The following is a 25,746-nucleotide window of genomic DNA, read 5'->3' as shown; positions in this document are numbered from 1 at the left end:
CAGACATACACAATTAATCCCCTGCCTCCTGTGAGAATTAATCCCGGTTGGGCTTCCAGTCCACTACGTTTCCTACCAGTACCAGTATAAATGGGCGCTAGGTGGCGATGTTTTTATATATCCGGGTGTCCGGATACACGTGGACAGACATCCACAGACATACACAATCCCCTGCCTCCTGTGAGAATCCCGGTTGGGCTTCTGGTCCACTACGTTTCCTACCAGTAATGCCCACTAGGAGCGCATTTGTTAAATATCCGGGTGTCCGGATACACGTGGACAGACATCCACAGACATACACAATTAATCCCCTGCCTCTTGTGAATTAATCCCGGTTGGGCTTCCAGTCCACTAAGTTTCCTACCAGTATTACACGCTTTTTAACTCACTCTGTTGTATCCTCAAATCTTGTAACAAAATTTTTACCCACTTCCCAATGTGGTATCGACTGCAAACTTGGTATACTTATGTCATGCTGATGACTACTATATTCTATCATAAAAAAATAACAAATATATTTTTAAACATTTTTATATGTAATGTTTCGGCTTGGATCTAATTGTCCACGCTCAACTGACGTTGGCTGTAAATCACCACGGTCCCCTTACGTTATGGCAAGCTTCGGGGCCACTTCCTCGAGTCGTGGAGTTCTTCCATTACGTTTCATTAAGCGTGTTTTGTTGCAGCTTGGGCAGCGTTAGCCACCGGTGTTGTTTGATGAGAATAAAATATCACGCGGCGTTTCAATCGATAACGACGTTTCGCGGGACGTTTTATCCGGCATCATAAGATTAACAGCTCGGATCCCGAGCTGTTCAATCTATTTTAGGGTATGCTCGTGTCAGACATGAAACAACTTGAATGTTATCCATAACGAAATCATGAAAATAAAAGTTTAGAAAAATCATGCATAAGGCAGGGAATGTGTGGGTTTACTCTCCGACACACTGGTGTGCTGTACTAGTAACTAATCGGCATGTTCTGTTTACGTGACATACCTTACTAATTGACTGTGTCGGGTGGTGGCGAGTTTAACGACACGTGTTTATATTTATGCGATCTAACCCCAAAAATGTTTTATATTTATGGATGATATTAGTCGCGAAAGCCTACTACGTGTTAAACTGACTTTTTAACGTTTTCCTTTCGGAGGCGTTTAATAAGCAGTACAGAAGCCAAGGGGTAGCAGCTGTCGGGCAAAAATGCGTTTCCTTATTGCCAAATACTTCAGTTATTTTTGTTTTGCTCTGGCTTTGGTCTCCCAAGTTTTGGGCAGTCCCTTTCATCGATTATAGGGAGCTCTTCTCTGGGCTGAGCCCAAAATATCAACGCAACATTGGACCCCAAGTTTCATTTTGGATCACCTTCGCGAGAGCTGTTGCGCGTCCCCGTTACAAAAGCGAATGCACAAATGCGTTTTTCAGCCTTAGTTGGAATGCATAAAAATGTTCTCTCGTTTTCAACGGTTTAACTTGAGTCCTCTGTCGTGGTCAAATCTTGTAATCAAAATTTCGTCCACTTCCCGTTGTCCAATCAATTCCACATTTTGCACACGTACTCAGATGCCTGTATCAAAATCAGGATCAATTGATCAATTAATTCGCTACTTTAAAGCAATTTACATTTTGTATGGACGCCTTATTATTTACTAGGACCCTGGGAACCCCCGGACCCGACGTCCTGCTAAGGGCCGGGACCCGAGGATTTTGGATGGGCCGGGTCAGCTAGCCTCCCCTAGGTCCCCCTAGCCGGAGGGCTGATATCGAGGAAGAAATCGCAGTGCTTAGGACACGCTAGCCCAGAGGCTATACCTCCCCAGGGTATCGGGTGGAAGGGGCCGATATCCCTTTGTGTCAGGGACCGTGTGTTACCGTTACAATTATAAATAAACGTGTTGCCTCCAGAGAAGACTGGGTCTCCATCTTTACACTACACTTGTTTCGTCTTTCAATCGAGACAAAGAATCCGTGCGAAAATCTCACGATACAGTGCACCCCATTGTATCAGAAAGAGGCGACAGTGAGCGAGAGAAAAAAACATGAATTGTCTCCATGGAATCCATCTTTCCTCAGCAACGCCCAAATCAAACAACACAACATGGCCAGCAGTTAATGTTTGTGCTGCATGTATGTGAATCATGCATAGAAACTGACAGATTCATTGATACACCCACAGGGGAAATACACCGCGTGAAATATCTCCTCCAAAGTTATTTGACTGAACTTCAGGATCCACATCAAGATTAAATTATGCCTACAGTCAACGTATTATAGATTGTCAAAGCGATTTCCCAAGGCTTTTTATTTTAAACTCAATGAAACAACGTGGTTGTCTCTGATGGTGGCATGCTTGACCATGTGGAAAACATTTTTATAAGCGAAATCACAATTTCAACCCGTAAATATTTTGGAGATATAAAAAAGGAGCATGACATTTTTAACAAGAGTCAGTCAATTTAACCAGTTCAGAGTATTTGGCTGCTATAAATGTCCACGTGATGAACCACTTTGTTGAGCTGCCATTTGTGGCCAGGTCGCTTCTGACAAAAAAGAGCTATAAAGCTCAGTGGGCCTTACCTGGTAACAGACAATATACATGGCACTTCGCGTGTGGTGGGGTCAAGTGTCGGTCCTCCTGCCTCTTCAGCGATGTTGGGCGAACGTGGAAGAGTCGACTAAAACACCCCATACCGTGGCTGTCTGTAGCTCCTTCTGGCGGTGGCTCTGTCTGCCAGCAGCTGCGTGAGCAGGCAATGGCAGGGCTGCGCCTTTATTTTTTTAACTTTACCATGTGATTATTTTTTTTACTTTTTTTCCGAAATGAAAATCTTTTTTTTTTAGCTCATTCACACTTGATCGGCTGAACGTATGTACAAGCGCAGTAAAATAGAGACGCTCGTAATATGTTGTGGCGGAGCTGTTGCAGTTGACAAAATAAATTAACGCCCACATATCTGTTCTGTGTCTCCACGTAACAATCGGGTATTTTATGCGTCCATCCACCCACTGGGGTCTTTGCACACTGGTCCAAAATTTTGTTGTTAAAGGGTCCGTCCATAAATGACGTCACGCGATTTTTGACGATTTTTTACCCCCCCCCCCCGTCGTCACACGGCGTCACAAAAGTCAGACCCCCCTCAAATATGACGTCACAAAGCTCTGCCCCCCCCCCCCCCCCCAAATAAAGTCGCTTTACACTATTGTCACTGTAGTGCGTATTCAACGTGGCGCTGCACTCTGATGTTGTAGGAGAAAACATTTATTAAAAAGTCTATTTGATTAAGTAGAACGTGTTGTCTATATTTATTTAAAGTTGCGCATTTTGATGTGACGTCATCATCAGGTGTGAAAACCACAACAATAACATTTTCTTGTTGTGGTTTTCACACCTGATGATGATTGCTTGTATTGCAGTCGAAACTTCGTGATAATTTTATTGTTTAATATTTTTATTATCTTATTGTTTCCCTTCTACGTGACTTTACCGAAAGAACCAAGAATATGAATCCCTGCAGTCACGAAAGCTTTAAATCAAAATGTAGGTGTTAAGATGTTAAAACGCCAAACATAAACCTTTTGCAAGGAATCCTGTCCGCATTAACCACACGTACTTGTGGTGAACATGCAAACAACAAAACATGCTCTGATAATATATGATGCATTGCCTTTGAAACTGATTGGTCCACACCAGAGACAGCTTTTTTAAGAAACTAGTCTCAAACAGAGTTAGACCAGAGGACGCCAAAATGCGAACGGTCAAGATAGGTCCCATATTATTAAAGCAATTTGAGTTTAGATTCCAGGCCATCGCCTTTACCAGCCTGCACGGAGCAGCCTGGTGAAGTATGGTCAAACAGCCAAACAAACCCCCATGGGCCAACACAGCACGCTTAGGTCATCTTCATCCAGCAGTGGATTGACACAGGGCTAAGCATCATGATTGTGATCACTTTTATCATTATTGGTGTGGAAACCCATGCGCTGATGGACTCTGTAATATGTGGAGATAGAAGCGTGGATTTGTATTCATTTTGTTTCTAAATGCTGTATAGTACTCGCACTTCGTTGTAAATTATCGAGGGACTCGGATGTTTGTGAACATTGAAGTACCTAAATTGCTTTGCTGCATATTTCATCACAGATACTGTAAGAGTGTGTTCATCTCCTATACTCACGGCAATAAAACAGCTGGGCCGCAGATTGTGTCATTGCTGTTGAAAATCTAATTATGTCACAGCAATCAGAGTGAGAGCGAGAGCGTCGTTTAAACGTGTGCAGGTTTGAATAAAGGTTTCGTCACAGGGGGGAAAGATAAATGTTTACATTGTATTTGAGTAGTATGCAAGTGTGCCTACATACCTAATGAAGCACACGGCCCACTCACACCCCACCCCTGTGATTCAAAGATAGAGGCACAGCCCCTGCAATTGCTTGCACACACCACTACTGGCAGACGGGCCTCAGCTAGAGGGGAGCTCTCGAGAACCCACCCAGAGTGCTTTGGCTCCCTCATTGAAGCTGCCCAGACACCGCTGAAGAGGTGGATGCACCCACGCGTCACCTCACCGACGCGCTGTCAGACGTTCGACAAGTGGCACCACAACGTCTCCGGCTAGGCCGTGTCACCACCCCCCATTGAATCAACTGCCACTCCGGGAGATAGAACCGGTGACCGGTGTGCTGACCATTGAAACCATGGGAAACATTTGATCTCATTGGCTCGCATGCGGATGGATTAAATGATATTTTTTTGCGGTGATGTAACCGACTTCATAAAATGCATTGCATTACAATCATTTTACGAGACTGCCTATCCTTGGGAGAATTTCTCCCCGAGTAACCCGGGTTGCCACTTGGCGATACCTCCATTACCTTACCCCACGCACCACTATTGACTCACCTGCAGGTAATTGTTGGTAGGGCATTGAGATTTCTTTCCATTGCAACGGAGCATAGTGTGTGTGTTGGGGGGGGGGTTATACCTGCTCTGAAAGGTGTGGCTCTCCATTGTCAACGCCGCAGTTTTATTTAGTTTTGAGAAAATGTGATTGGCATGTGTGCATTTGCACCGACCAGTTCGCATGACGCAATCGTTTGCGCCCCTGCTTGTGCCTCCCTTCCAGCTTCACGTTGGTGAAACTTGCTGCTCTCGTTTCCATTGCGACTCATCGAATCCAATGCAAGTGTCAATTTTCCGCGTTTGGCCAACAAGCTTTCGCCATGCACTACTGCGGGGGTTGCAGGGCGGAGAGGTGGCGAACAGCAGAGGACTGGGTAGGGCAATGCGGTGTGGCCGTAGGGGCGCCACGGTGGCTAGGAGATGTTAACTACCTCGCCTGGTATGCAGGAGGTTTCATGGGTTCGATCTCGACCCTGACGCCTGCTGTATATTTGGAGTTTGTGGTGTCTCTCTCCCCGGTGGTCGCGTGGATTTTTCTCCGGGTCCTCCGATTTTTCCCCTTTACACATTTAGAATCAACATCGCGCGTTTAGAGTATTTGGTTTGATAAGCCACTTCGTCGACCTATCCATTTGTGGCAAGGTCGCTTTTGAAAAAGAGAGCCTTGTGGAATAAAAAGTTTAGTTTACTTTAATCTTAATTAAATTCACGGCCACGGTTCATGTGAGTTGGTGGCGAGTTATTTATGCCACCTGGTTGTAGGTGCTCCTTTGCCCAGCCTGCACCGTTCAGCGTGGTCAAGTATGGTCAAGTAACCCGTGCGACCGCTGACCGTCGTGTTTTCGAGTCGCGCACAAGTTCCCAGCACGTGGGGCGAAACGTCGGACATCGTGCCGAATGACAAAGCGGGCACAACGCGAGGCCACGCGTCGCAGAGCGAGCAACCAATGAGCTATGAAGCTCTTTTTTTCACAGATGCTCAGTACGGGGCGAATTTAGTGAGTTATAACAGCAAACGATACACTAAAAAAACGATAGTGCAAAATAGACACAATGGAAAGCAAGCTCGTTATAATAAATAAATAACACATCATTTTATTATACAAGTCCCATTTATGAAGATTGGGCAAGGCAGCAAAAACAACAACAACAACAAAAAACGGTCCCAAACCACACCAAGACAACACACGGGCAGCAGTTCGTCAATAAAAAAATGGCACATTAACATTGAGGGCTCAACGTTGCTATCAATAACAAAAAATACATTAAATGGCAGCGTTTAATAAACAGGGACGTGTGTGTCCAAGGGTTGCTGCCTTTTTGCTTCTTGGCAAGCTTGACAAAAAGGGAGGGTGGGGGATGGGGTGGGGGGGGAAATAACGATTCCTGAAATATTTTCCACGGGAAAAAGAACTTTGATTCACAAAGAGAAATGCTTCCAAGTATTCGTTAAAAGGCTTACCTCCTTCTGTGTGCGTGGGAGAGAGCGAGCGAGAGAGAGAGAGAGGAGTTAGTGCGCGGTATGAAGTGTAAAGCTGCCTTTGTGCAAATCGCAACGCCAAATGTGAAAACGGGGGAAACTGGGTATCTGTGCCATTTCGTTGCACCTTGTTGAAGTCGGAAGACAACAGTGATGTCTCTTGTTCCTTTAGTGCAAGCGTCGAGTTTTTTGTTTTAAATAACTAAATAAATCCACATAATGCATTTTGTTGAGAGCCATGCCCGCTGGCAGGGAAACCATTTAAACGGTCGCTCCAAATGTCCCGAACCCCCCCCCCCCGCCCCTGCATCCCCCGCACGCCCCTTTCGTCTGCATACGTTTCGGTGGCGAGATGTTAACTACCTCGCCTGGTATGCAGGAGGTCGTGGGTTCGATACCTGACGACGCCTGTATACTGTTTTTTGGAGTTTGCATGTTCACTCTCCCCGTGGTCGCGAGGATTTTTCTTCGGGTCCTCTGGGGTTTCGCCCCCCCCCCACCTCAACATGTAGAAAGTACGCGTTTAGAGTATTTGGTGTGCTGCTATACATTTGCAACTGATAAGCCGCTTCCTTGAGCTATCATTTGTGGCCAGGTCGATTCTGAAAAGAGGCTACTACATAGCTCAGCGAGGCCTTTCCTGCTAAAGTAAAAAATAAAATGGCACCAATAAAAAGGCGATTTGTTTTGACAGAGTGAAATAAGGGCCCGGCTTATGGGAGATGTTGAGTGGTTGGGTTGGGTGTATTCAGTTTTACGATACGTGGAAGTGGACGGCTTTGAGCGAATAACGGTGTAGCACGATCGATACCGGAATATTTTGCGAAGCGTCACAACTATTGCCGGGTGCCTTCCGTGCGTTCTCTTTCTCCACAACATCTCTCCGCTGCCACTTTTATTTTGTAAAAAAAAAAAAATCTCGGGCAACAACAAGGGAGGAGATGAGAGAGGTAGGCAATTGGCACGTGACATCGTCGCCTCTGGATAGCAAGGCGAGCACTTCTTCGCGCTGATCTTTTTTATCGGCCAAGTTTGTGCATCTCTTCGATCAATGTGGCCGATTTTCTATAGGTGTAGTCCCTAACAGCAAAGGTAACTTTACAATCAAAATATTTATTATATTGGGTCATTTACGAGAGTTTTTAAGCGAGACGCTTGCTACAGACAGATAGACGGACGGAGAATGTATTCGCGCGGGCAAACCTTCGTTGAAAAAGCATCAATAATAATAACAACAGCTTCACGCGATGAATTGGTTCGAACATTCCCAGCAAGGCCCCGACTTGACTAAACTCGGGGAGTAAAGGGGGGCTTGCCTTGGCAGCCACATAAATATCACATCAAGTGCCTCACAGCAAACACGATTTAACATCGGCTCAACAGTTGTGTAAGAATAGGTTTGACACTTTCTGGCAATAAAACAGAAGGTGTTAAGATGTTCAAACACCAAATATAAACCTTTTTGCAAGGAATCAAGTGACTGCATTAAACCCACACATATGGTACTTGTGGTGAACGTGCAAAGAAACATTCTCTGATAATACATGGGCATTGTCTGTGAACCTGATTGGCCTACACCAGAGAGAGCTTTGTTCTTTAGGGCCTAGTCAGACCAGAGAACAACGCCAACAAGACGAACAGCACAAGGACAATGCACTATCAGAGCATTTACAGCTCGGGGTCGAGCAGCTACAAAATGGGATACCTTTTTGCCAGTATCAACAGTTGTGTGTTTGTGACTCCTTCTCGTCGGTGAAAACCGAGTTGCCCCTGTGATGTTGTGGTGTCAAACCGAACTAGGTGGAGACTTCCTCCAGCTACTTTATGGCTCTTGAGGTGGAGGGGTTGGCTTCTGAAGTCACTGGGGCAGTGCTGCTGTCATTTTATTGGGTGCCTCCACTCACTGGGTGGTGCAATAACAATATAACGGCGGCGGTGGGTTTTTTTTTGGTGTTAATTCCCCGCATTCCTTTCACGGTGTTGTTTCATGTTGACGCTTTCAGTTACGCGTTGGGCTGGATCAGTGCGGCAAAAAAAAGTTAAGTTGAATGTACTGTACTGGTCCGTTCGCTTTGGCGAGAGTTTACTCCGAAGATGCTATAGGTTAAGAGTTTACGTGCTGGCCAGAGTCATTGTTATGTATGTTGAACTTCTTCCGCACCGTACGTAGCCATCCGTGCTAATTGGGGGTGCTAGTCGGATGTGTTCGATGCATGACGATTACCATGATTATCATGATGCAACGATGCACAATCTGCCATCATCACTATCATCATCATCATACACACTCTATCATCATCCATAGTCCTTTTAATCATCATATATCATCATCCATCTATGCATCCACGTAATCATTTAGCTGTCTTTATCCATCAATACATCTGCCCACATCATTATTCATCTATAAACAATACATCATCCTTATCATCTATCCATCATCAATACACAAGCCATCTGTACACAATACAGCATCATCCACGTCTCCATCCATCCAAGATAATCATCATCTCACTGGTCGGTAATATGCAAAACTGTGCTTGGTTCATGGCAATCAGCAGTGGGTCTACCGATTCTGCCACCGGAATGTGGAATATCCACCGATGACTCAGAACCACCGAATGAAGATTGTCACCGATCAATGCTCATCGCTCATTCCCCTCTGCTGCTCCTATCGTCTGAGGCTCTCCCTTCCCCGAGTCGTCCGCGCTGTCTATTCCCTGCCCCTGTTCGCACCTCCGATTACCACGGTTGGCTAAGGTACGGTGCGAAAGAAGTTCAACATACACACTGCCCATAGACTAACACTGCCCATAGACTCAATACTGCCCATAGACTAACATTGCCCACAGACTCAACACTGCACCTCCGATTAGCACGGTTGGCTACGTACGGTGCGAAAGAAGTTCAACATACACACTGCCCATAGACTAGCACTGCCCATAGACTCAATACTGCCCATAGACTAACACTGCCCACAGACTCAACACTGCACCTCCGATTAGCACGGTTGGCTACGTACGGTGCGAAAGAAGTTCAACATACGTACGTTCAACCCCTGATTTAAGACCTGGCTATGACTAACTGATTCTCTCTCTATATATATAAAACAAACATGCACACTCTTTCTGTACTGGGTCTTGAGATGCGGTCACCTTTATCTAAATGCGTGCAAATGCACATTATATTGTAGCATCGTAAGGTACATTGCCTGTTGTGTTTTCCCTATTTTAACAATGCCCTTTTGTGCAAATCTCGCCTACGTACACCGCACCCTCTCTTTATCAGCACCGCGTGTGTTATCATACAGAGAGCTTTGACAAAGACACCCAGTGTCAAATGAATAAACAGCTCTTTGTGTATACCAACCAGTTGACTGCCTTGTGAGCTGCGTCGTGTCAACGCGTGTGTCAGCAGTGGGGAAAGGGCTGCCGCCCTGGTGAGACGGTCAGCAGACTGGACACTGGTCGCCGATTCGATTCGATCGAACCGGGTACGGCGGCTGCAACAAATGAGCGCGTGGTTTTTTAAACATCACCCTCACCACCACCACCAACCGGTGATAGGGCACCCGGCACCTCCGATTAATTAGCAGGGTTGGCAACGTGCGGTGCGAAATAAGTTCAGCGTGGAGTACATACGCACCCAGTAACCCGTCCCGCATCATCCACTGACGGCGGCTCTACAGATGAGCGGGTCAGATGAGAGAGCGTTGAATTATTTACGTGAATGGGAGTCGCGCTCTAGTGAGTTTCCCTCGTTGGTGAACATCAACGTGGAATTCAGAGACCCCTGGGGCAGGGCCGCAAGGGGGGTGCGGGGCCCCGGGGCAAATCTTGCCGTGTGGACCCCCCGTGCCCACCGACCCCACCGACGACTTCAAACTAAACCGGACATTGATAATAAAGGTTCTGTGGGTGAGATCGCGTAAGTATAAATGTGTCGTAACCCTCCAACACCCGACACAGCCAATTAGTAAGGGATTCATCACGTAGAACAAAACGCCAAATTAGTTAAAACTTCAGCCCACGGAGAGTAAATCCACTACATTTACAATTTGAGTAGTACGACGTTTCGCTGGTAATTACATCCAGAATCATCGGACGAATTGCCAAAATAGTGAAGAATATTGGTCGCGCAAGCCAACGTGTTAAACCGGACATTTTACATTTTACACTGTGACGTCGAAGCGCCCCCCCCCCCCCAAAACACGGGGCCCGGGTCGGTCGCCTCGATTCGTCGTGCCCTAGGGACGGCTCTGTCCACTGGGGGCACGGACTCCGTGCGGCGTTGAAGTAGAATCGTCGGCTCGGCCGGATTGGTTCTCGCCTCTCCCTCCCTCGTGCTGGGAAAATTGACGTTTGGCTCCTAGTTTGATGACTACGTACGTTGAACTTCCTTTGCACCGTACGTAGCTAGCCGTGTTAACCGGAGGTGCGTAGGTGGGTGGGGTACTGCTTTTAAAAGACAGAATTGTGAGATGAGCGGTAATCTAAGCCAGCTATTCCGACTTTACGTCCCTGAGCGCTATTGTATTTTCCTCTCGTATGTGCCTTGATGCTTAATAATAATAGATAAGTCAAACCCAGCCTCCAGATTCAAGACAACCGCGGATGAAAGTATACATGCTGGCTTCCATCAGCAGAAACCTCCCCGTACCCTCCACTGTCTCCTAATCCCTACACCTCAGACCCCCCCTCCCGTCCGAAGAAGATGTAAAACTCGCAAAATAACAGGGGCTCATATTCTTGATTCTTTCGGTAAAATCACGTAGAAGGGAAACAACAAAATAATAAAAATATAAAACATTATTTTATTGTTTCCCTTCTGCGTGACTTTACCGAAAGAACCAAGAATATGAATCCCTGCAGTCACGAAAGCTTTAAATCAAAATTTAACAGGTGCTCATCTAGAAAGCAATGGCTCACGTCCCTTCCAGCCGCTCATTCCATCCCTACCCCCAACAAACTCAACATTACTTCACTGAATGCGAACGGCCTCAATAACCCGGTCAAGAGACAGAGGGAGGAGGGACTGCCTCTCTACAGGTTATTTCAGGCGACCCACCTCTCCCATCTGGAATCGGGACAAAATGTGGGCGGCATTGGGGGGGTTTCCACTCCACGCACAAAGCCTCCAACGGTGGAGGGGTGGCGATACTAGTGCACAGGAGGGTCAGGTTCACGCGCGTCTCCCTATGCTCAGATCTCATGGGCCGATACATCCTGAATGTTCACAAACCCCACGACCAGGTCAACTCCCGCTTGCTGACAACACATCACTAAACTCTTGCAACAGAATTACGGCATTGCAGGCGGTAACTGGAATGTTGCGCAAAAAAGCACGGCTGGGTAAATCCCACCACAGCAAGACGGGCACCCTGAACTCCAAAAGAGACCTCACATGGAATTAAAATCCCAGCCTTCATCAACTGCAGCCTAAACTGCTGTACGTTCTTGTCACCACACAGCACTCGGAGGCAAGTAATACTTTCTTTAGTCACTAAAACATTTACTTTTCCACCGAAGGGATAGGGCGACTAGTTAGCACTGTTTATTTTGCTGTCTTCCAGCAAATTAAATATATAATTGTCCTATCCACATATGTCCATCATTTTTGGGAATGGCATTTCCCCTAACTCTTAAAGAGGACTCCGTTGTCCGTTAATAAAGGCATTCAATACTCTTAGCTGAAGCCTATTTTACAGCTGTATAAACCCAAGTGACCCACTGAAACATTTTAATATTAAACCAATGGCTCTTAAGGAGATATATAACGCTAAGTAAAATGAACATATTCAACCAGTAAAAAAAAACCTTGAGTTAGCCTCGACGTTTGGTCATGAAGTCAACACATAAGAATGCGAATCTTATGTAAAAGGTTACGTTGCTAATTATTTGTTTAAAAATAGAAACGATAATTTCTAACTTTGAAAGTACCTCTTTAAGAGCCAGTTTAAATATCGTGCCACATTTGCCAATACAGTACATGAAATAGTTTCTAACCATATGGCGCTTACTTTTAAGGATGCTTCCGCTCATAGTTGAATGTTCAATCAACAAAGTAAACAGGATGATAGATTATACCAGATTCTTTCTGAGTAAACCCCTTACACTCCATTGCAACAGTTTAACTGCTCCTTACTAATTATTTTCTTATTGCATTCAATGAATTAAGTATAAAATCAATTATGTTTGTTGAACTGAATCCTCCTTAAGGCCTCGACCTTCATCACAATTAGCTATGATCAATCCACTGCCGAACGCAGGCAAATGTAAAAAGTAAGTATTATTTATAAAAACGTTTTTAAAAACACGCTTTAATGAAATGTACCGTACTCGTAATGTAAGAACTCCACGACTCCAGGAAGTGGCCCCGAAGCTTGTCACAACGTAAGGGGACCGTGGCCAGTTACAGCCAACGTCAGTTCAGCGTGGACAATTAGACCCAGGCCGAAACATAACATATAAAAAATAATGTTAATAAATATATTTTTTAATGATAGAATATAGTATTGTCATCAGTATGACATAAATATACCAAGTTTGCAGTCGATACCACATTGGGAAGTGGGTTAAAATTGAGTTACAAGATTTGAGGATACAACAACGACAACAGACAGTGAGTTAAATGAAAGCGTGTAATAATACAAACTCCTTAATAGCCACTTCTGGCATAGCCCCTTTTGCAAGTATTGTGACCATAAGGTGCTAACTCTTAAGGATGCTTTTCCTGTTTTATATTAAATCAATAAAGTGTACAACTTTATTAGAAATTATGAGCTTCTTTGTGATCCAGCCCTAGCTTTGTACCCCGTAGCCAACATTTAAATACTATTGAGGCTGTGTTTAGCATTAAATGACATGTATTTAATAATAAAAATAAAAATATCTACATAAGTTGAGACATTCCCAGGATACAGCATCCCCCCACACCTTGTATATTAAAACAGGCATTGGGGTGCGTCTTATAATCCGGTAGGTGTGTGTATTCATGATTTAAAGTGCCGCGCTGGGAGATCGAATGTAAGTCCAGTGGTGGTGGTGAACATCAACAACACCGCACCCCATTTAGTTTCTCACTTAAAAAGGAGAGAAGCGTTACATTCGTTTCACAAATGCAAAAATAGGACGTCTGTCAAAATAAAGAGCTTCATAGCTCATCGGATTCCTCCAGTCTATAATAAAAGATTCTGGTCAAAAGATTTCTTAATTTATGAACCAGCCCCATTGCCAATATTTAAATACTCTTAAGGATGCTTTGTGTTGCTGCTTCAAATGGTATCGCTTCAACCTAAATCTGGCTGCCGCCTGATTAAGTTAGTTGTAATTACTGGCGAAACGTTGGACTCAGATTGTAAATGTTGTGGCTTGGCTCTCCAACACACCGGTGTGCTGTACTAGTAACGAATTGTTCTGTTTACGTGTCAAACCTTACTCATTGGCTGTGTCGGGTGTTGGCGGGTTTAACGACACTTGTATATATTAACGCGATATAACAAAAAAAACCCTGTCTTATGGGCATTTACGCGATGCAACCCAAAAAACCTGTATTATGGACATTTATATATTTAAGCAATTTAACCCAAAAATCCTGTATTATGGACAATTATATATTTACGCGATATAACAAAAAAACCCTATGTTATGGATATTTATATATTTAAGCAATCTAACCCCCCAAAAAACATGTATCATGGATTTTGATTTAAAGCTTTCGTGACTGCAGTAATTCATATTCTTAGCTCTTTCGGTAAAGGCACGTTATTATTTTATTGTTCCCCTTCAACGTGACTTTACCGAAAGAGCTAAGAATATGTATTATGGACATTTATATATTTATGCAATATAACCCAAAAAAAACCTGTATTATGGATATTTATATATTTAAGCAATCTAACCCCAAAAAAGCCTGTATTATGGACATTTATATATTTATGCAATCTAACCCCCCCAAAAAAACCCTGTGGTATGGATGATTGGGGGTTTTTTTCCTCTTCGATCATCCTTAAGAGCACCCAGCTCCTCCCACCCCCCACGTACTTAAGGCAACTGGGGAAGTCCAAACGCCCCCCCACCCGCTCCGAAAATAACTGTGCTCTGCCTACCACGCAACGCTGCTGCCTGCTGCAACCTCCAGCAGCAAGCAACGCCGTCGACGAGACGCAAAAACCGCTTCACCACTCAAACGATTTAACAAAAAACACACGCGCGCCGCGGACAGGTGAGAGAGACGGAGAGAGTCGGTCGGTATTTTTTTTGTTCGTTAAATTATTTTCGCTTCGTTCGGCTGCCGGCGTTGGGGTATTTGTTGTTGTTGTCGTTGCTGCTGCTGCTGTGTTGAGAATTTTAGGAAGAAGCTGCGCTCGCACAGAAACGCGAGATTTGACAATAGGTGGCGGCGAGGCCTAGCGCGGGACCCCGTAGGTGCAGTGCGAAGCGGTGTAGACTAGTAAGGGCGGCCGGGGTTCGGTGGGGGTTTCCCCGCAGAGAGGGATCAGGCCGCACGCCCCCGTCCCTCGAAGTGGGTTTTTTTCTTTCTCTCTCTTTGACGAAAATATACGTTATTGCGTTGAGCTACACGCGTACGTGTTTTGTAAACGGCGCTTATGGATGTTGTGTAAGCTTGTCGGTTTGTAAAACCTTCGAGTTGTAATCGCGTGAAGTTATAATATGCGACAGTTGTCTGGCCGTGATTCGGGGTGGGTGTTTTTGTTTAGGTTAATGCGCGGTTGTCGAGTTGCGTTTATTGATTGCGTACGCCGTCGAGTGTCAAAAAATGAACACTTACAATCGTCACCCTTGTCGTGTACGTGTCCTTTTATATTCGCGCTATCGTTGATGTAAACGCATGTTGCTTATAATTTATCCACGGCGCGTTGTCGATGGTGTGCCCTGTGTTGTGCCGTCTGTAACACGTTTCACGAGTAATTGGACGCTGCCGGTCTTCTGGCTGTGATTAAGGTGTTTTTGTTGTTGTTGTTGCTTGCTGGATGTGGTCGTGAGTGTATTTATTTTGTTGTTAAAACGAGGAAAACTGCCGCAACCCAAGCGAAAGGTAATTTAAGTCGATTGTAACTGCATTCGTCTTCTGTGTGTGTGTGTGGGGGTTTCGGCAAAAGCACGCGTTGCTTATCAATGTGCTTGCTGTCTGCTTTGGAAGCTCACTTTGCCGGCTTCCGATCGGATTTAGGGTCGCACTACTTTGTCTACTGATTACCCAAAGGGATTGTATCCAGTGTGTGTTAAGTGTTTTAAGCGTGAGACGTGAAACATTCCCTTTACGGGGAATGAGACTTCCCTCAACTAGTCATCATACGGACTTGAATTGTTGGTAGCACAAATGAGACGACACTGTAATTGTTTTTTTATAAACCTTCTATTCCTAACCAAATACTCGACTGTAGTTGTGGCAAGTTTCAGCTTCCTCGCACTTTGTAAAACACGGTTATATGTGCAATATACCACGTAATAATCTGACTGCAACCACATCTGTGTGTGTGTTTTGTTGCCTTGTTATTTTTCCCATGTCCAACATCCACACCTGAATATACCAAACCGCTTTCTGGAAGGCGCTGCTCTTTAATAATATGATTTGTTTTTTACTAAAGCCTTTGACCATATCACCTGGAATGCGGCTAATCTCATCAGAAGCTGAAGCAGGGGCAGAGCCGGGACGGCGAAAGAGAGTCCAGCAAAATGCATTGTTGTACTGTACCTCCCATGTTCCCTTCACCTATGCTCCCCAATTTCACCAACCCGCACTGACCAGTGTGGTGAAGCATGGTCCAGTAATCCCAAAGTACCATACCATATGGGGGGAGACATTCATCAGTGGAGCTGTACACGTTATGAGTGAAGTGTTTTACAATGACACTTACGCATGCGCTCACAAACTTTGGTGTTTTTGCGTTATATTCACAGGGGAGTTTGTGAGATTTGCTTACATTTAGTTAAAAGGGTCCATTGCAAAATGCGCTTCGTTAGGTATTGTTATGTCTGAAACAATGCCGATGTTTGGGAATGGTAACCTTGAGTTCACATCCTTAGAATTGTTTTATTTTTTGTTACAGTTTCAGAGTTGGGCGTGATTATATCACCGTACTTTTGTACTGCATTGCACAAGCGATGAAACTATTTTTAACGGGTAATCGCAGACGTATGGTGAAAATAGTCAATAGTACGTTCATGATAAGTGCTTGATAATATTCCTATGACTAAATCTCCCAGAATACCTCCGATTTCGTCAGATCTAGCTAAGCATGTTTGGGTCTGGATGAGCGTTATACATTGCGGGGCTATGTTATAGGCAGCGCAGCATGATCCATTGTTGTACTCTACTTCTATGCTCTCACATTCTATTCTTCTCACTTTCATCAATTTACAGGCGTGGAGAGGCCCTCCCATCTGCCAGTGGTTTGACATAGGGCAGCACGTGTACACACACTGTTGCTCTGCATTGTAATACTATCAATAATAATAATAAGAGCCACACCCATGCCGTGTCAGACTTGATGTAATGTTCATTGTTATGTTTTTCCTTCTCACAGAGGACAACAACATGGGCACTCCGCAGAAGTTTGTGTCAAATATAGAAGAAGCAATGCTGTTGGAAATATTGAAGAAGAAGCTGGCATTTCTGTCAGGTAATTTCTGTCGCCTTGTTTATGTATTCTGTCGTGGTTTTGTTACAAACGCGTTAAAGAGGAAGTGGCCGTACATCCCGATGCAGGACCCTCTTTAAAAATGTTTTGAGACTCGACGAGGTCTCTATTATACAGCATTACAGCAGATTCTGTTGTATTTAATGTACGTGGATGTTTGTTATATATGCAATAAAACGTGTTAATGCATTGCATGAATATGGGAGTGAAGCGGCGTATAATAAATAGACTAAAGTTAAAAAGATGATACGTGGGAAACATTTTGATATTTGAATTGGATTTCTGCAGGATGAATAAAGATTCTGATTCTGGGTATGAAATACAATATGAATGTATGCAGTGTTGAAATGCATTTGTATTCTGTCATTCATGTGTATTTACCAGTTCTGTTTTACTTGAATTATCGTTTAAACCTACATTCTTCCAACTATCCACCCACTAAGCTACTACATTCGTGCCATATAAGAGCTTGTACCTCCGAGTGGGTGCATTGGGTTTGTTTGGTGAATTGTTGGTATTTGTGGGACACTTTTGAGGGTAGCATGTCCAAAGCAATTTATTGTTTACAGTCTCTGGTTCATCCCAGTTTCTCTGCTTGTTTGTGCTTGTCATTTTTTAGCCCGCTTTGACGTGACAAATCGTGTTTCTTTACGATCGTCACCGGGGGAGTCCCACATGACCTTCAGATTGCTGAGTTTGACCCTGCTTCTCAATGGATGAGCCGGGTGGAAAGAAAAAAAACACTGCCTCAGCTTTTTTTACAGGACGAATATGCAAATGCAAAGATGTGCTTCGAAATACATTAATGCTTCACCAGAACTGGAATGAACTGGCAGTGTAGCCAAGATAAATGCCCCAATAAGTTGAAACAGAGCTGCAGGCCTAAGCAAGGAATGTCATTGTTATATATATAAAAAAACCGCCACTTTTTAATTTTCTTGCTGTGGTTTTCACACCTGATGATGATCGCTTGTGTTGCAGTCGAAACGTGAGAATTTTATTGTTTTATATTTTTATTATTTTATATTTTTATTTTATTGTTTCCCTTCTACGTGACTTTACCAAAAGAACCAAGAATATGTCATTGTTACTATTAAGCTTTCAGCCAGTGACGAGATGGATTCTAGAAATGGGCAGATTGTGAAATCGGATTAGGTGAATGTGATTTGGGGTGGATGGTGCAGGGGCTGTGTTCATTGCCAAGCAGCTGGGAGTGGGGGGGGGTTAGCCAGAGGGAGAATTAGGCTGAAGCCAGAATACTTGAGTTTCATCCAAACAACCGGACCCCTGACCCCGCTGGCTTCTCAGCATTTGAGAATTCCATAACGCGTCTATTATTTCACTGTTTGAATGCCACAACGTTAGAATGCAATTTTGAGTTGCGGTTGAGACTGTGGCCCATGAAACCCACATCTGTTTTCACAACAATGTTCAAATGCTATAGCCCCGCTAGAAATATATTTTTTTATAACACTGTTCATAAAATTATTCACGCTTTATTATATGCAGGAAATGGTGAACATATCAATATTGCATTGTTGAAACACTCTTTTGCATCGTAAATAAAAAGGCTACCTGTTAATTTGGTCATAGGTCATGAAAGGGAAACGAAACAAAACACAAAAAACAGCTCTTGTAGATGCACACCTAGGCTGTGTATTTGGGTATACCAACCCACACTCACCAGCATGGTGAAGTATGGTGAAATAACTTCCACAACCTGCATAGTGTGGGGGGGGGGGGGGGTCCCTCGTCTCGCAGTAGATTGACAAACGCCATACGTGTGCATTTTTCAATAGTTAAGTGTACAATGTAGATGTTTTTTTTGTACATGAATTTGCACTGGAGAGAGGAAAAACACCCAAAATTCCCACCAAAGAAGGCTTTCACAAAGTTCACACAGTTTTTGTTGCCGTAATCATGACTTGTTCATGTATCATCAACCACAAAACTCAAGTCGGGCATATCGTGCGGCGCAGTCTAGCCACTTAAACGCACTGTTGGCCGAAACAAAAATAAAACCATTAAAACAAACTTTGGTGGTGGGGGGGGTAAATCCAAACAAACTTTATCGGTGACATGAGTAATAACTCAATGAACACCAGGAACTTAAATAGTGCTTCCCACCCCTAGAGTTAGTAAAAAAACCCATACACACGCTCGTAGCTTGCCCACAGCATTACCCATTTGTCTTTGGATAATTTGAATTTGCAGTCGCTGACTCACACCTGTGTTTACACATTGAGTGACCCCTTTCAAACAAGGTGTCTATTGTAAGAGGTGGAACCAATTATGGTCCTAACGTATGCAGTCGCCCTGCCCTTTTGTGCACTGTGATTGCATATATACGGCCATTTTGTCAATCCACTTCTAGATGACGGGCCTCTCCACGGCATGAGGGTCTTTTTATCCATACTTCACCACGATGGTCAGTGCTGGGTTGGTGTAGACGTGCAGAACGTGAATGGATTTGGCTGCACCGTGCTCTGCTATGCTACACACACACAGTGCTGCACCCTATAATGTGCTGCTGTGCATGGTGGGACACCCTTCCAAGCACTATCCTGGCTTAGCGATGCCTCCCATCCAAGATATGATGAGGTTGGGCACATTCTGGGTGATTTTGGTCAGAAGTGTACAGTAATATGAAGCGAGTTCGTTTACTGCTAATTTAGTGTGGAGTACCATTCATCTCTATTGGAGGCCCTGAGCCAGAGTTCAAAATTCCACATTCCTATGATGGGAAAAGGCTTTTCCATAGGATAACCAGTTAACATTTTTACGATAAATATTGTATATCAATTCGATGCAATCATTTTATCCAAAACACTTATAACAGCTAGACCGTCTCCGCCGTGGATTATAGATGATACATTTTGATGAATATATAATTTTACATGAATTCTTTAGGCAAAATGTGGTGCACATCTCAAGATGCTCTCCAGAAAAGTGAAAGTGCGTATATTTATTTTATAGTGGCAGTCATGCGTTGGGCAGAGAAAAAAGAGGAGACTCTTGAGCCTGGACTTGGGCAGGGGGAAGGGATCAGAGGGAAGAAGTAGGAGAGCAATGTGAGGGGGGGGTAGAGTCGGATGCGAGGGGAGAGGAAGGAGAAGTGCATGGTGGGGGGAGTAGAGCGAGATGAGAGAGAAGCGTGCACGGAGCGGGAGTCAGAATTATGTTTAATTAATGATCATCTTTATTTAGACTGGAGGAATCCAATGAGCTATGAGGCTTTTTTTCACAAATGTCTAGGGGTGAGATTTAGATGCGAGAGTTAGTGGAGTGGCTGGAGAAGAGTAGAGTTAGATGAGAGCATGGACAGATGGGTAAGGTTGAGTCTGTGGAACCTCTGAAAAATGGTGAGTGTGATCTTCAAAGTGGTCTGCGGTTGGGTTGGGTTGGAAGATAGTGAAAGCATTTGAGGTAAATGTGCGATGCGCTGTCATTTACCGGTGCAGGTGAGAAGTCCGGCAGCAACAGTATAAATTTAGGACGCGTAATAGAAGTACACGGAGTCCCTTCTCTGTCTCACACCGTCGCCATCTCTGTCGCCTGTAGGGGGCAAAGATCGCCGCTCCGGCCTCATCCTGACGATTCCTCTCAACTCGGATCAGAACAACATCGACGAGATCAACGTGACGCTCAACTATCTCCTCAGTATTCCCAGGCAAGTCGGCCCTCCTCCCCGCATGCCCTGTCCTCCCCCCCCCAAAACCCAGGAGCGACATTCATCAGCCCAGGCGCCACCGTGAAGCTCGGATATCAAACCCTTCAGTTGGCCGTTTGCCCGCGAGCAACTTTGTTTGCACTCTATCGCTACAGATCCTGAAAAAACAATTGGGGGAGACAAAAAAATGATCTCGTGGGATGGCATTTCACACCGCACCAAAGCCGAGTGTGTTGATTTTAATGCACTGAGCATATGTGGTGTTATAGCTGCGGAGACGGAGTGTCTGCCGCTTGTTTTGAAGGACGTTTAGCCCAGAGGTGTGTTACCCACACTTTACTCGTAACCTGCAATGTATGTAGCAGTACATTATTACGGATTAGTAATGTGAATTAAATCAAACTTAACGTGTCATCGCTCATCATTCGTTGATTATAATTATGTTCTGCTATGTTAAACGAGTGTACATAATCACCCTCTGTGTAATCCTTCTTGGCCGGTTTGACAGCTCTTGAGGTTTTCATTTGGACAGGTGAAAGGTTATGGTCTCTGAGTCATTTGTTTGCGTTTGCCCTTAAGCTACAATGACCTCCGACCTCATCACCTGCCCGTAAAACTTTTTTCAGAAAACGTTTGCTCACCCCAGGGCTTTGGCAAGGTGGCCAGGACTTGACAGTACAGCAAGTAGAGTGAATTAATCCACGCAGAGCATTGTGTGATGCCCCCTGTGTGTTTGTGTATTTCCGATGAGTGATCCAATTTCATCCCACAAGTCACATTAATGGAACGTGCCAAACATCCTTAGGCAGGACCGCCACAAACAGGTCCTAAAACTCGGCGAGACTTTGCCGTGTGAATCAAGTGCATCATTAATATTACATTGCACATTGTATAAAAACTCCTAACAGTACAATGCCAACAGCAGCCCTAATGTGTTTGTTGCGTGTGCTCCGCATTATGCTAAAGTCGCTTGGCAGCGGCACCGGCAATTTAAATTGCCATTGAAGACATCATAATAGTTCCCTGTGACGATAAGTCACGCGACGCCCGTTGCTAAGTTGCTTCTTAAGGCAAAAACATTCTCCAAAGAGCCACAAATCTACGTGGTTATCACGTCATTAATTGACACCATTCATTTACCAGACTGGTTGTTGCTTTAACTTGATTTGAAGCTTTCGTGACTGCAGGAATTACTCTTTGGTTCTTTCGGTAAAGTCACGTAGAAAGAAAAAAATACATATTGGAGTACGACGTTTCGATTGCAACACAAGCAACCGTCATCAGGTAGAACTAAATTTGAGAGAGACACAAAACACAGACACTGAGACACATAGACAGACACACAAGCAGAGAGAGACAACAACAGACAGTGTGACATCCTTTGTGCATTGGACATCAAAGACACCGTTACATCATAAATTGAAAATTTGAAGCGCATTCTGAAACGAATTGATTTAAAACTGTTTTTTGTATTTAGTTGTCCTTCCCCCACACCTCCGATTAACACGGTTGGTTACGTACAGTGTGAAAGAAGTTCCATATACATACATGAATGCTGATAATAATTTGGAGGACGGTGTTCGGCATTGCAGTGAGAAGTGCAAGTCCCGTGGCTTCACCGTGATTGTCGATGGGCGGAAGGCTGCGTGGAATCTGGTGAAGACGGTGGTGCTGACGTTACAGGTGACTTTTTTTACCTTTCCTATTCTCGCACCTCCTGTATCTCGTAGACCAGTGGTTCTCAACCAGGGGCGGGGGGAGGGGGTGGCATGCGAACCCTTGGGGATGCGTGGCAGTGTCCCAGGGATACGTGGGTTGATTTTCAAATGTGTGAAATTATATCATACATGAGAGTTATTGGTGAATAATCATGTACGAAACTGCCGGTTATAAAATAACTACGGTAAAATTTTAATCCGCATGGTAACATAGAACTCATCATGAACAATGTGCTTTCCAAAAGTAACCAGCGATGTGCGAACAAATGACATCACGCATGCAGAGCGTCCGTTGAATATTTTTTGAAAAAATGTATTCGCTTGCAGTTGCCATCTAGTTAGGATACTTCACGAAATGGAAAATTGGCTAAAATATTGATGTTCATTATTCATTTATTTCTCTGAACCATGTTGGGTCGCAAGGGGGGGGGGTGGTACTTGATTGAAACATATTTTAACAAGGTGCACAGTATCCAAAAAAAGTTCGGAAACCAAGTCATGCATGTTTCAGGGTATTTTAAAGTATTTTAAGTGCGTATAATGAAACTGGTTCCCAGGAGCAATCCCGGGCTACATCGTAGCCTCAGAAACTACGGAGCACCTTTTTTAAATGCAGCTCGCAGATAGGTTTTGCAATCCAGTTCAGGACCTTGATCCCATCTTCTGTGCCTCGTCAACAACTGCTACTTCTATGTTCATCAATCTCAATTTTTACAAGCCTCAATTTAGATCCAACCACTCTTCGTTTTACAAGCCTCAATTTACACACGAGCAGTTTGAATATCGAATATCACGAGCTTAATTGTTTTATTTATAACCACTTCTACTTTCATTACAGCCACTACATAGCCATTTCTAGATTCATCAGCCTCAATTTCTATGAATGTGTCGTGATGCACTTCGGAGCCGGATCGTTATGGCACCTTCTTTATTCTCGCACGTCAGGGAACTACAAACGCCCTACGTGCTTACACACTGGTCACACATCCTTCTAGTTCGACGGCGCTATCTAGCTAGTACAGTTGTCAGGCTGTCCAGCTAGCGGCGTCTCCCAGGATGGTTAAGACGGCGGTGACGAAGGTGACGAACAGCGACACAGCGATGGGATCCACTTCCAGCAACAGTCCCGAGCTCTCGACCCGGGTGGCCCCTTTTATCCTCCCGGCGTGGCCTCGCTCCGCCCTCGCCACTTTCGCCGATAACAAATCAGTGTGAGGGCCGCCACACATTTGGGTTTGACAGCATGGTGGGGTGTTTTTACATTTGTGTATTGTCAGGGGCTGCACTAAAGGCCACCAGGGGCCGCCTGTGGCCCGTGGGCCTTGCAACAAAGAGCATTGGTCTTCAGGAAGCAATGCGATCACAGGATATTACATCGTCACTGATCTATACGCACGTATACAATTATGCGTGTTTTTTACTTCTCGTGTTGCAGAACGTCATCCCGGCGGAAGTGTCCCTCGTGTGCGTCGTGAAGCCCGACGACTTCTGGGACAAGAAGTTCACGCACTTCTGCTTCTGGAAGGAGAAAAACAGGCTTGGCTTTGAGGCATGTTTCAGTAGGAATGTAGAAAAGAATTAGTCCTTTGTCAATTGACTCTTTCTGATTCGTTTGCGAGTTGCAGGGCAGGTCCCGTTCACCGCTGAATCTTGGAATGCGCAAGCATTTAGCGTTAATTTTATTTAGAGAGGCGTTGCGCCGGTGTTTTAAAGACATTGTGCTCACCGCAGAGAATTGTAGCGATACGACCGCACTCTATGACAGCTGGCACCAAAGTGTGTCACACGCCCTTCCGCATGACAATTTTTCTTCTGATTCTGTTCCGATGCCGTACACCTATGTGGTACGTACGTTATCGGAATCGTCATCGGAATGCAATCGGAAGAAAACCCGATGACGTACACGTACGTACGTCATCGGAGCGGGAAATTATTAATTATCCAGCCAGGTGGCTTGGCTGTAGCAGCTCGAAAATCGCAATGTTGCGATTTCAAGTCCTGGAACGGATTCAACTTGGCTCATCATCTCCACGAGGTCGACATAACGAAGTGCTGCTTAGGGGAAGTCAACAATGGTTTTCCTATGGCTAGACCTGCCCCCCTCCACGGGAATGTGGAATTTTCGGTTGCTGCTGTAAACAGGAAATGAACACCATCGCAACACCCACCTGCTGGGCTGCGATTTGCCCAAGAGTTGGTAGTACAGCAAGCAGGTTGTTGTAGGTTATTCCCTGATGTGCCATGGGCAGCAGAGGATAAGGCAACAAAAATCTAGCGCTGTACCTTAACTGTGCTTCAGCGTCATGCAGTACGGTCAAATAGCCCACACAGTGTTGGAAGGCCCTCATCCAGCAGTGGATTGACATGTATGCATCTCCTCATGTAATGGAATGCTGATACATTCCTTGGGAGTCTTGGTTTTCTCCTGCAATCAAGAGCACGCTCAAGTAAAGAATCGGTTCAACTTTCTCAGGTAGCATATTTTTATATATATTTAAAAAAATAGTCTTGAGGTCCAGTTGAGGCTTCCCTGTGTAAATAACTGATTGTTGTTATTTGCGTTTTAGGTGATCCTAGTATCCGCTAACAAACTGACGCGCTACATAGAGCCATGTCAGCTGACGGAAGAGTTTGGAGGAACGCTGAAGCACAATCACGTGGACTGGGTTTCTAAGCGCATGGTATGTCGCATCGCAAATGCACTCCCCTTCCAAACCAGCACTCTGTCCGTTGCTTATCCGTGAAAATAATGTAACGATGCATGCATATAAAAGAACCCTCTAAAAGCCGCATACAAGCAATCCTCAACTTACGAACACCCGCACTTATGAACACCCGCACTTGCGAACACAAGCACTTACGAATCAGCTTCCATCCTACATATTATTTTTTAACATTGACTTAACGCGAAATCTTGCTTGCACATCGAACTGTGGCACTATTTTGTTTGGCTGAGCGATGCTTCGCGAGATATAAACGAGTGCCTCGGGCTGGGAGTGAGTGCTTGTGTGTGTGTGTGGGTATTTAGATGCGGTAGATTGCTGTGTTTCTGGCTTAGTAACGGTTCGACTTGCGAACAGGTCTCAAGAACAAATTGTGTTCGTAAGTAGGGGACTGCAAAATACTTGGTGTTTTCCACGTGAAATGTGAATCGTGTGTGACATTTACATTCGCTGTCTAATGATAACGCGTAGCAAAATCGACGCACGTATTGAGTTTGCGCGATGACGTGACGCGTGCAGGGTGAAGTCCCGGTCACGTGATCCTCGGGGCCCATGGGGGGGGGGGGGGGAGGTGGGAGGTCATTTGGTAACGTGTG

At 44.7% G+C, this 25,746-nt stretch overlaps 1 protein-coding gene across 1 annotated transcript in view; it reads left to right on the top strand.

Moving 5' to 3' along the window:
- The first annotated feature begins 14,426 nt into the window (after positions 1-14,426).
- Positions 14,427-25,746, top strand: part of SESTD1 (SEC14 and spectrin domain containing 1) — a 35,671-nt gene continuing 24,351 nt past the window's right edge. The window contains exons 1-6 of the mRNA XM_032965598.2: positions 14,427-14,599; positions 16,926-17,021; positions 20,601-20,709; positions 22,302-22,392; positions 23,863-23,976; positions 24,995-25,108. Of these exons, the coding sequence (XP_032821489.1) occupies positions 16,937-17,021; positions 20,601-20,709; positions 22,302-22,392; positions 23,863-23,976; positions 24,995-25,108 (513 nt within the window). The 5' untranslated portion in view covers positions 14,427-14,599; positions 16,926-16,936. The remainder of the gene's footprint in view (positions 14,600-16,925; positions 17,022-20,600; positions 20,710-22,301; positions 22,393-23,862; positions 23,977-24,994; positions 25,109-25,746) is intronic.

This window comes from Petromyzon marinus, chromosome 34, assembly GCF_048934315.1.
Source record: "Petromyzon marinus isolate PM22_M1 ecotype Great Lakes invasive population chromosome 34, UKy_Petmar_22M1.pri1.0, whole genome shotgun sequence".
Taxonomy (NCBI): Eukaryota; Metazoa; Chordata; class Hyperoartia; order Petromyzontiformes; family Petromyzontidae; genus Petromyzon; species Petromyzon marinus.
Note: the sequence above shows the minus strand (reverse complement) of the source record. Positions and strands in the feature narration are given on the sequence as shown.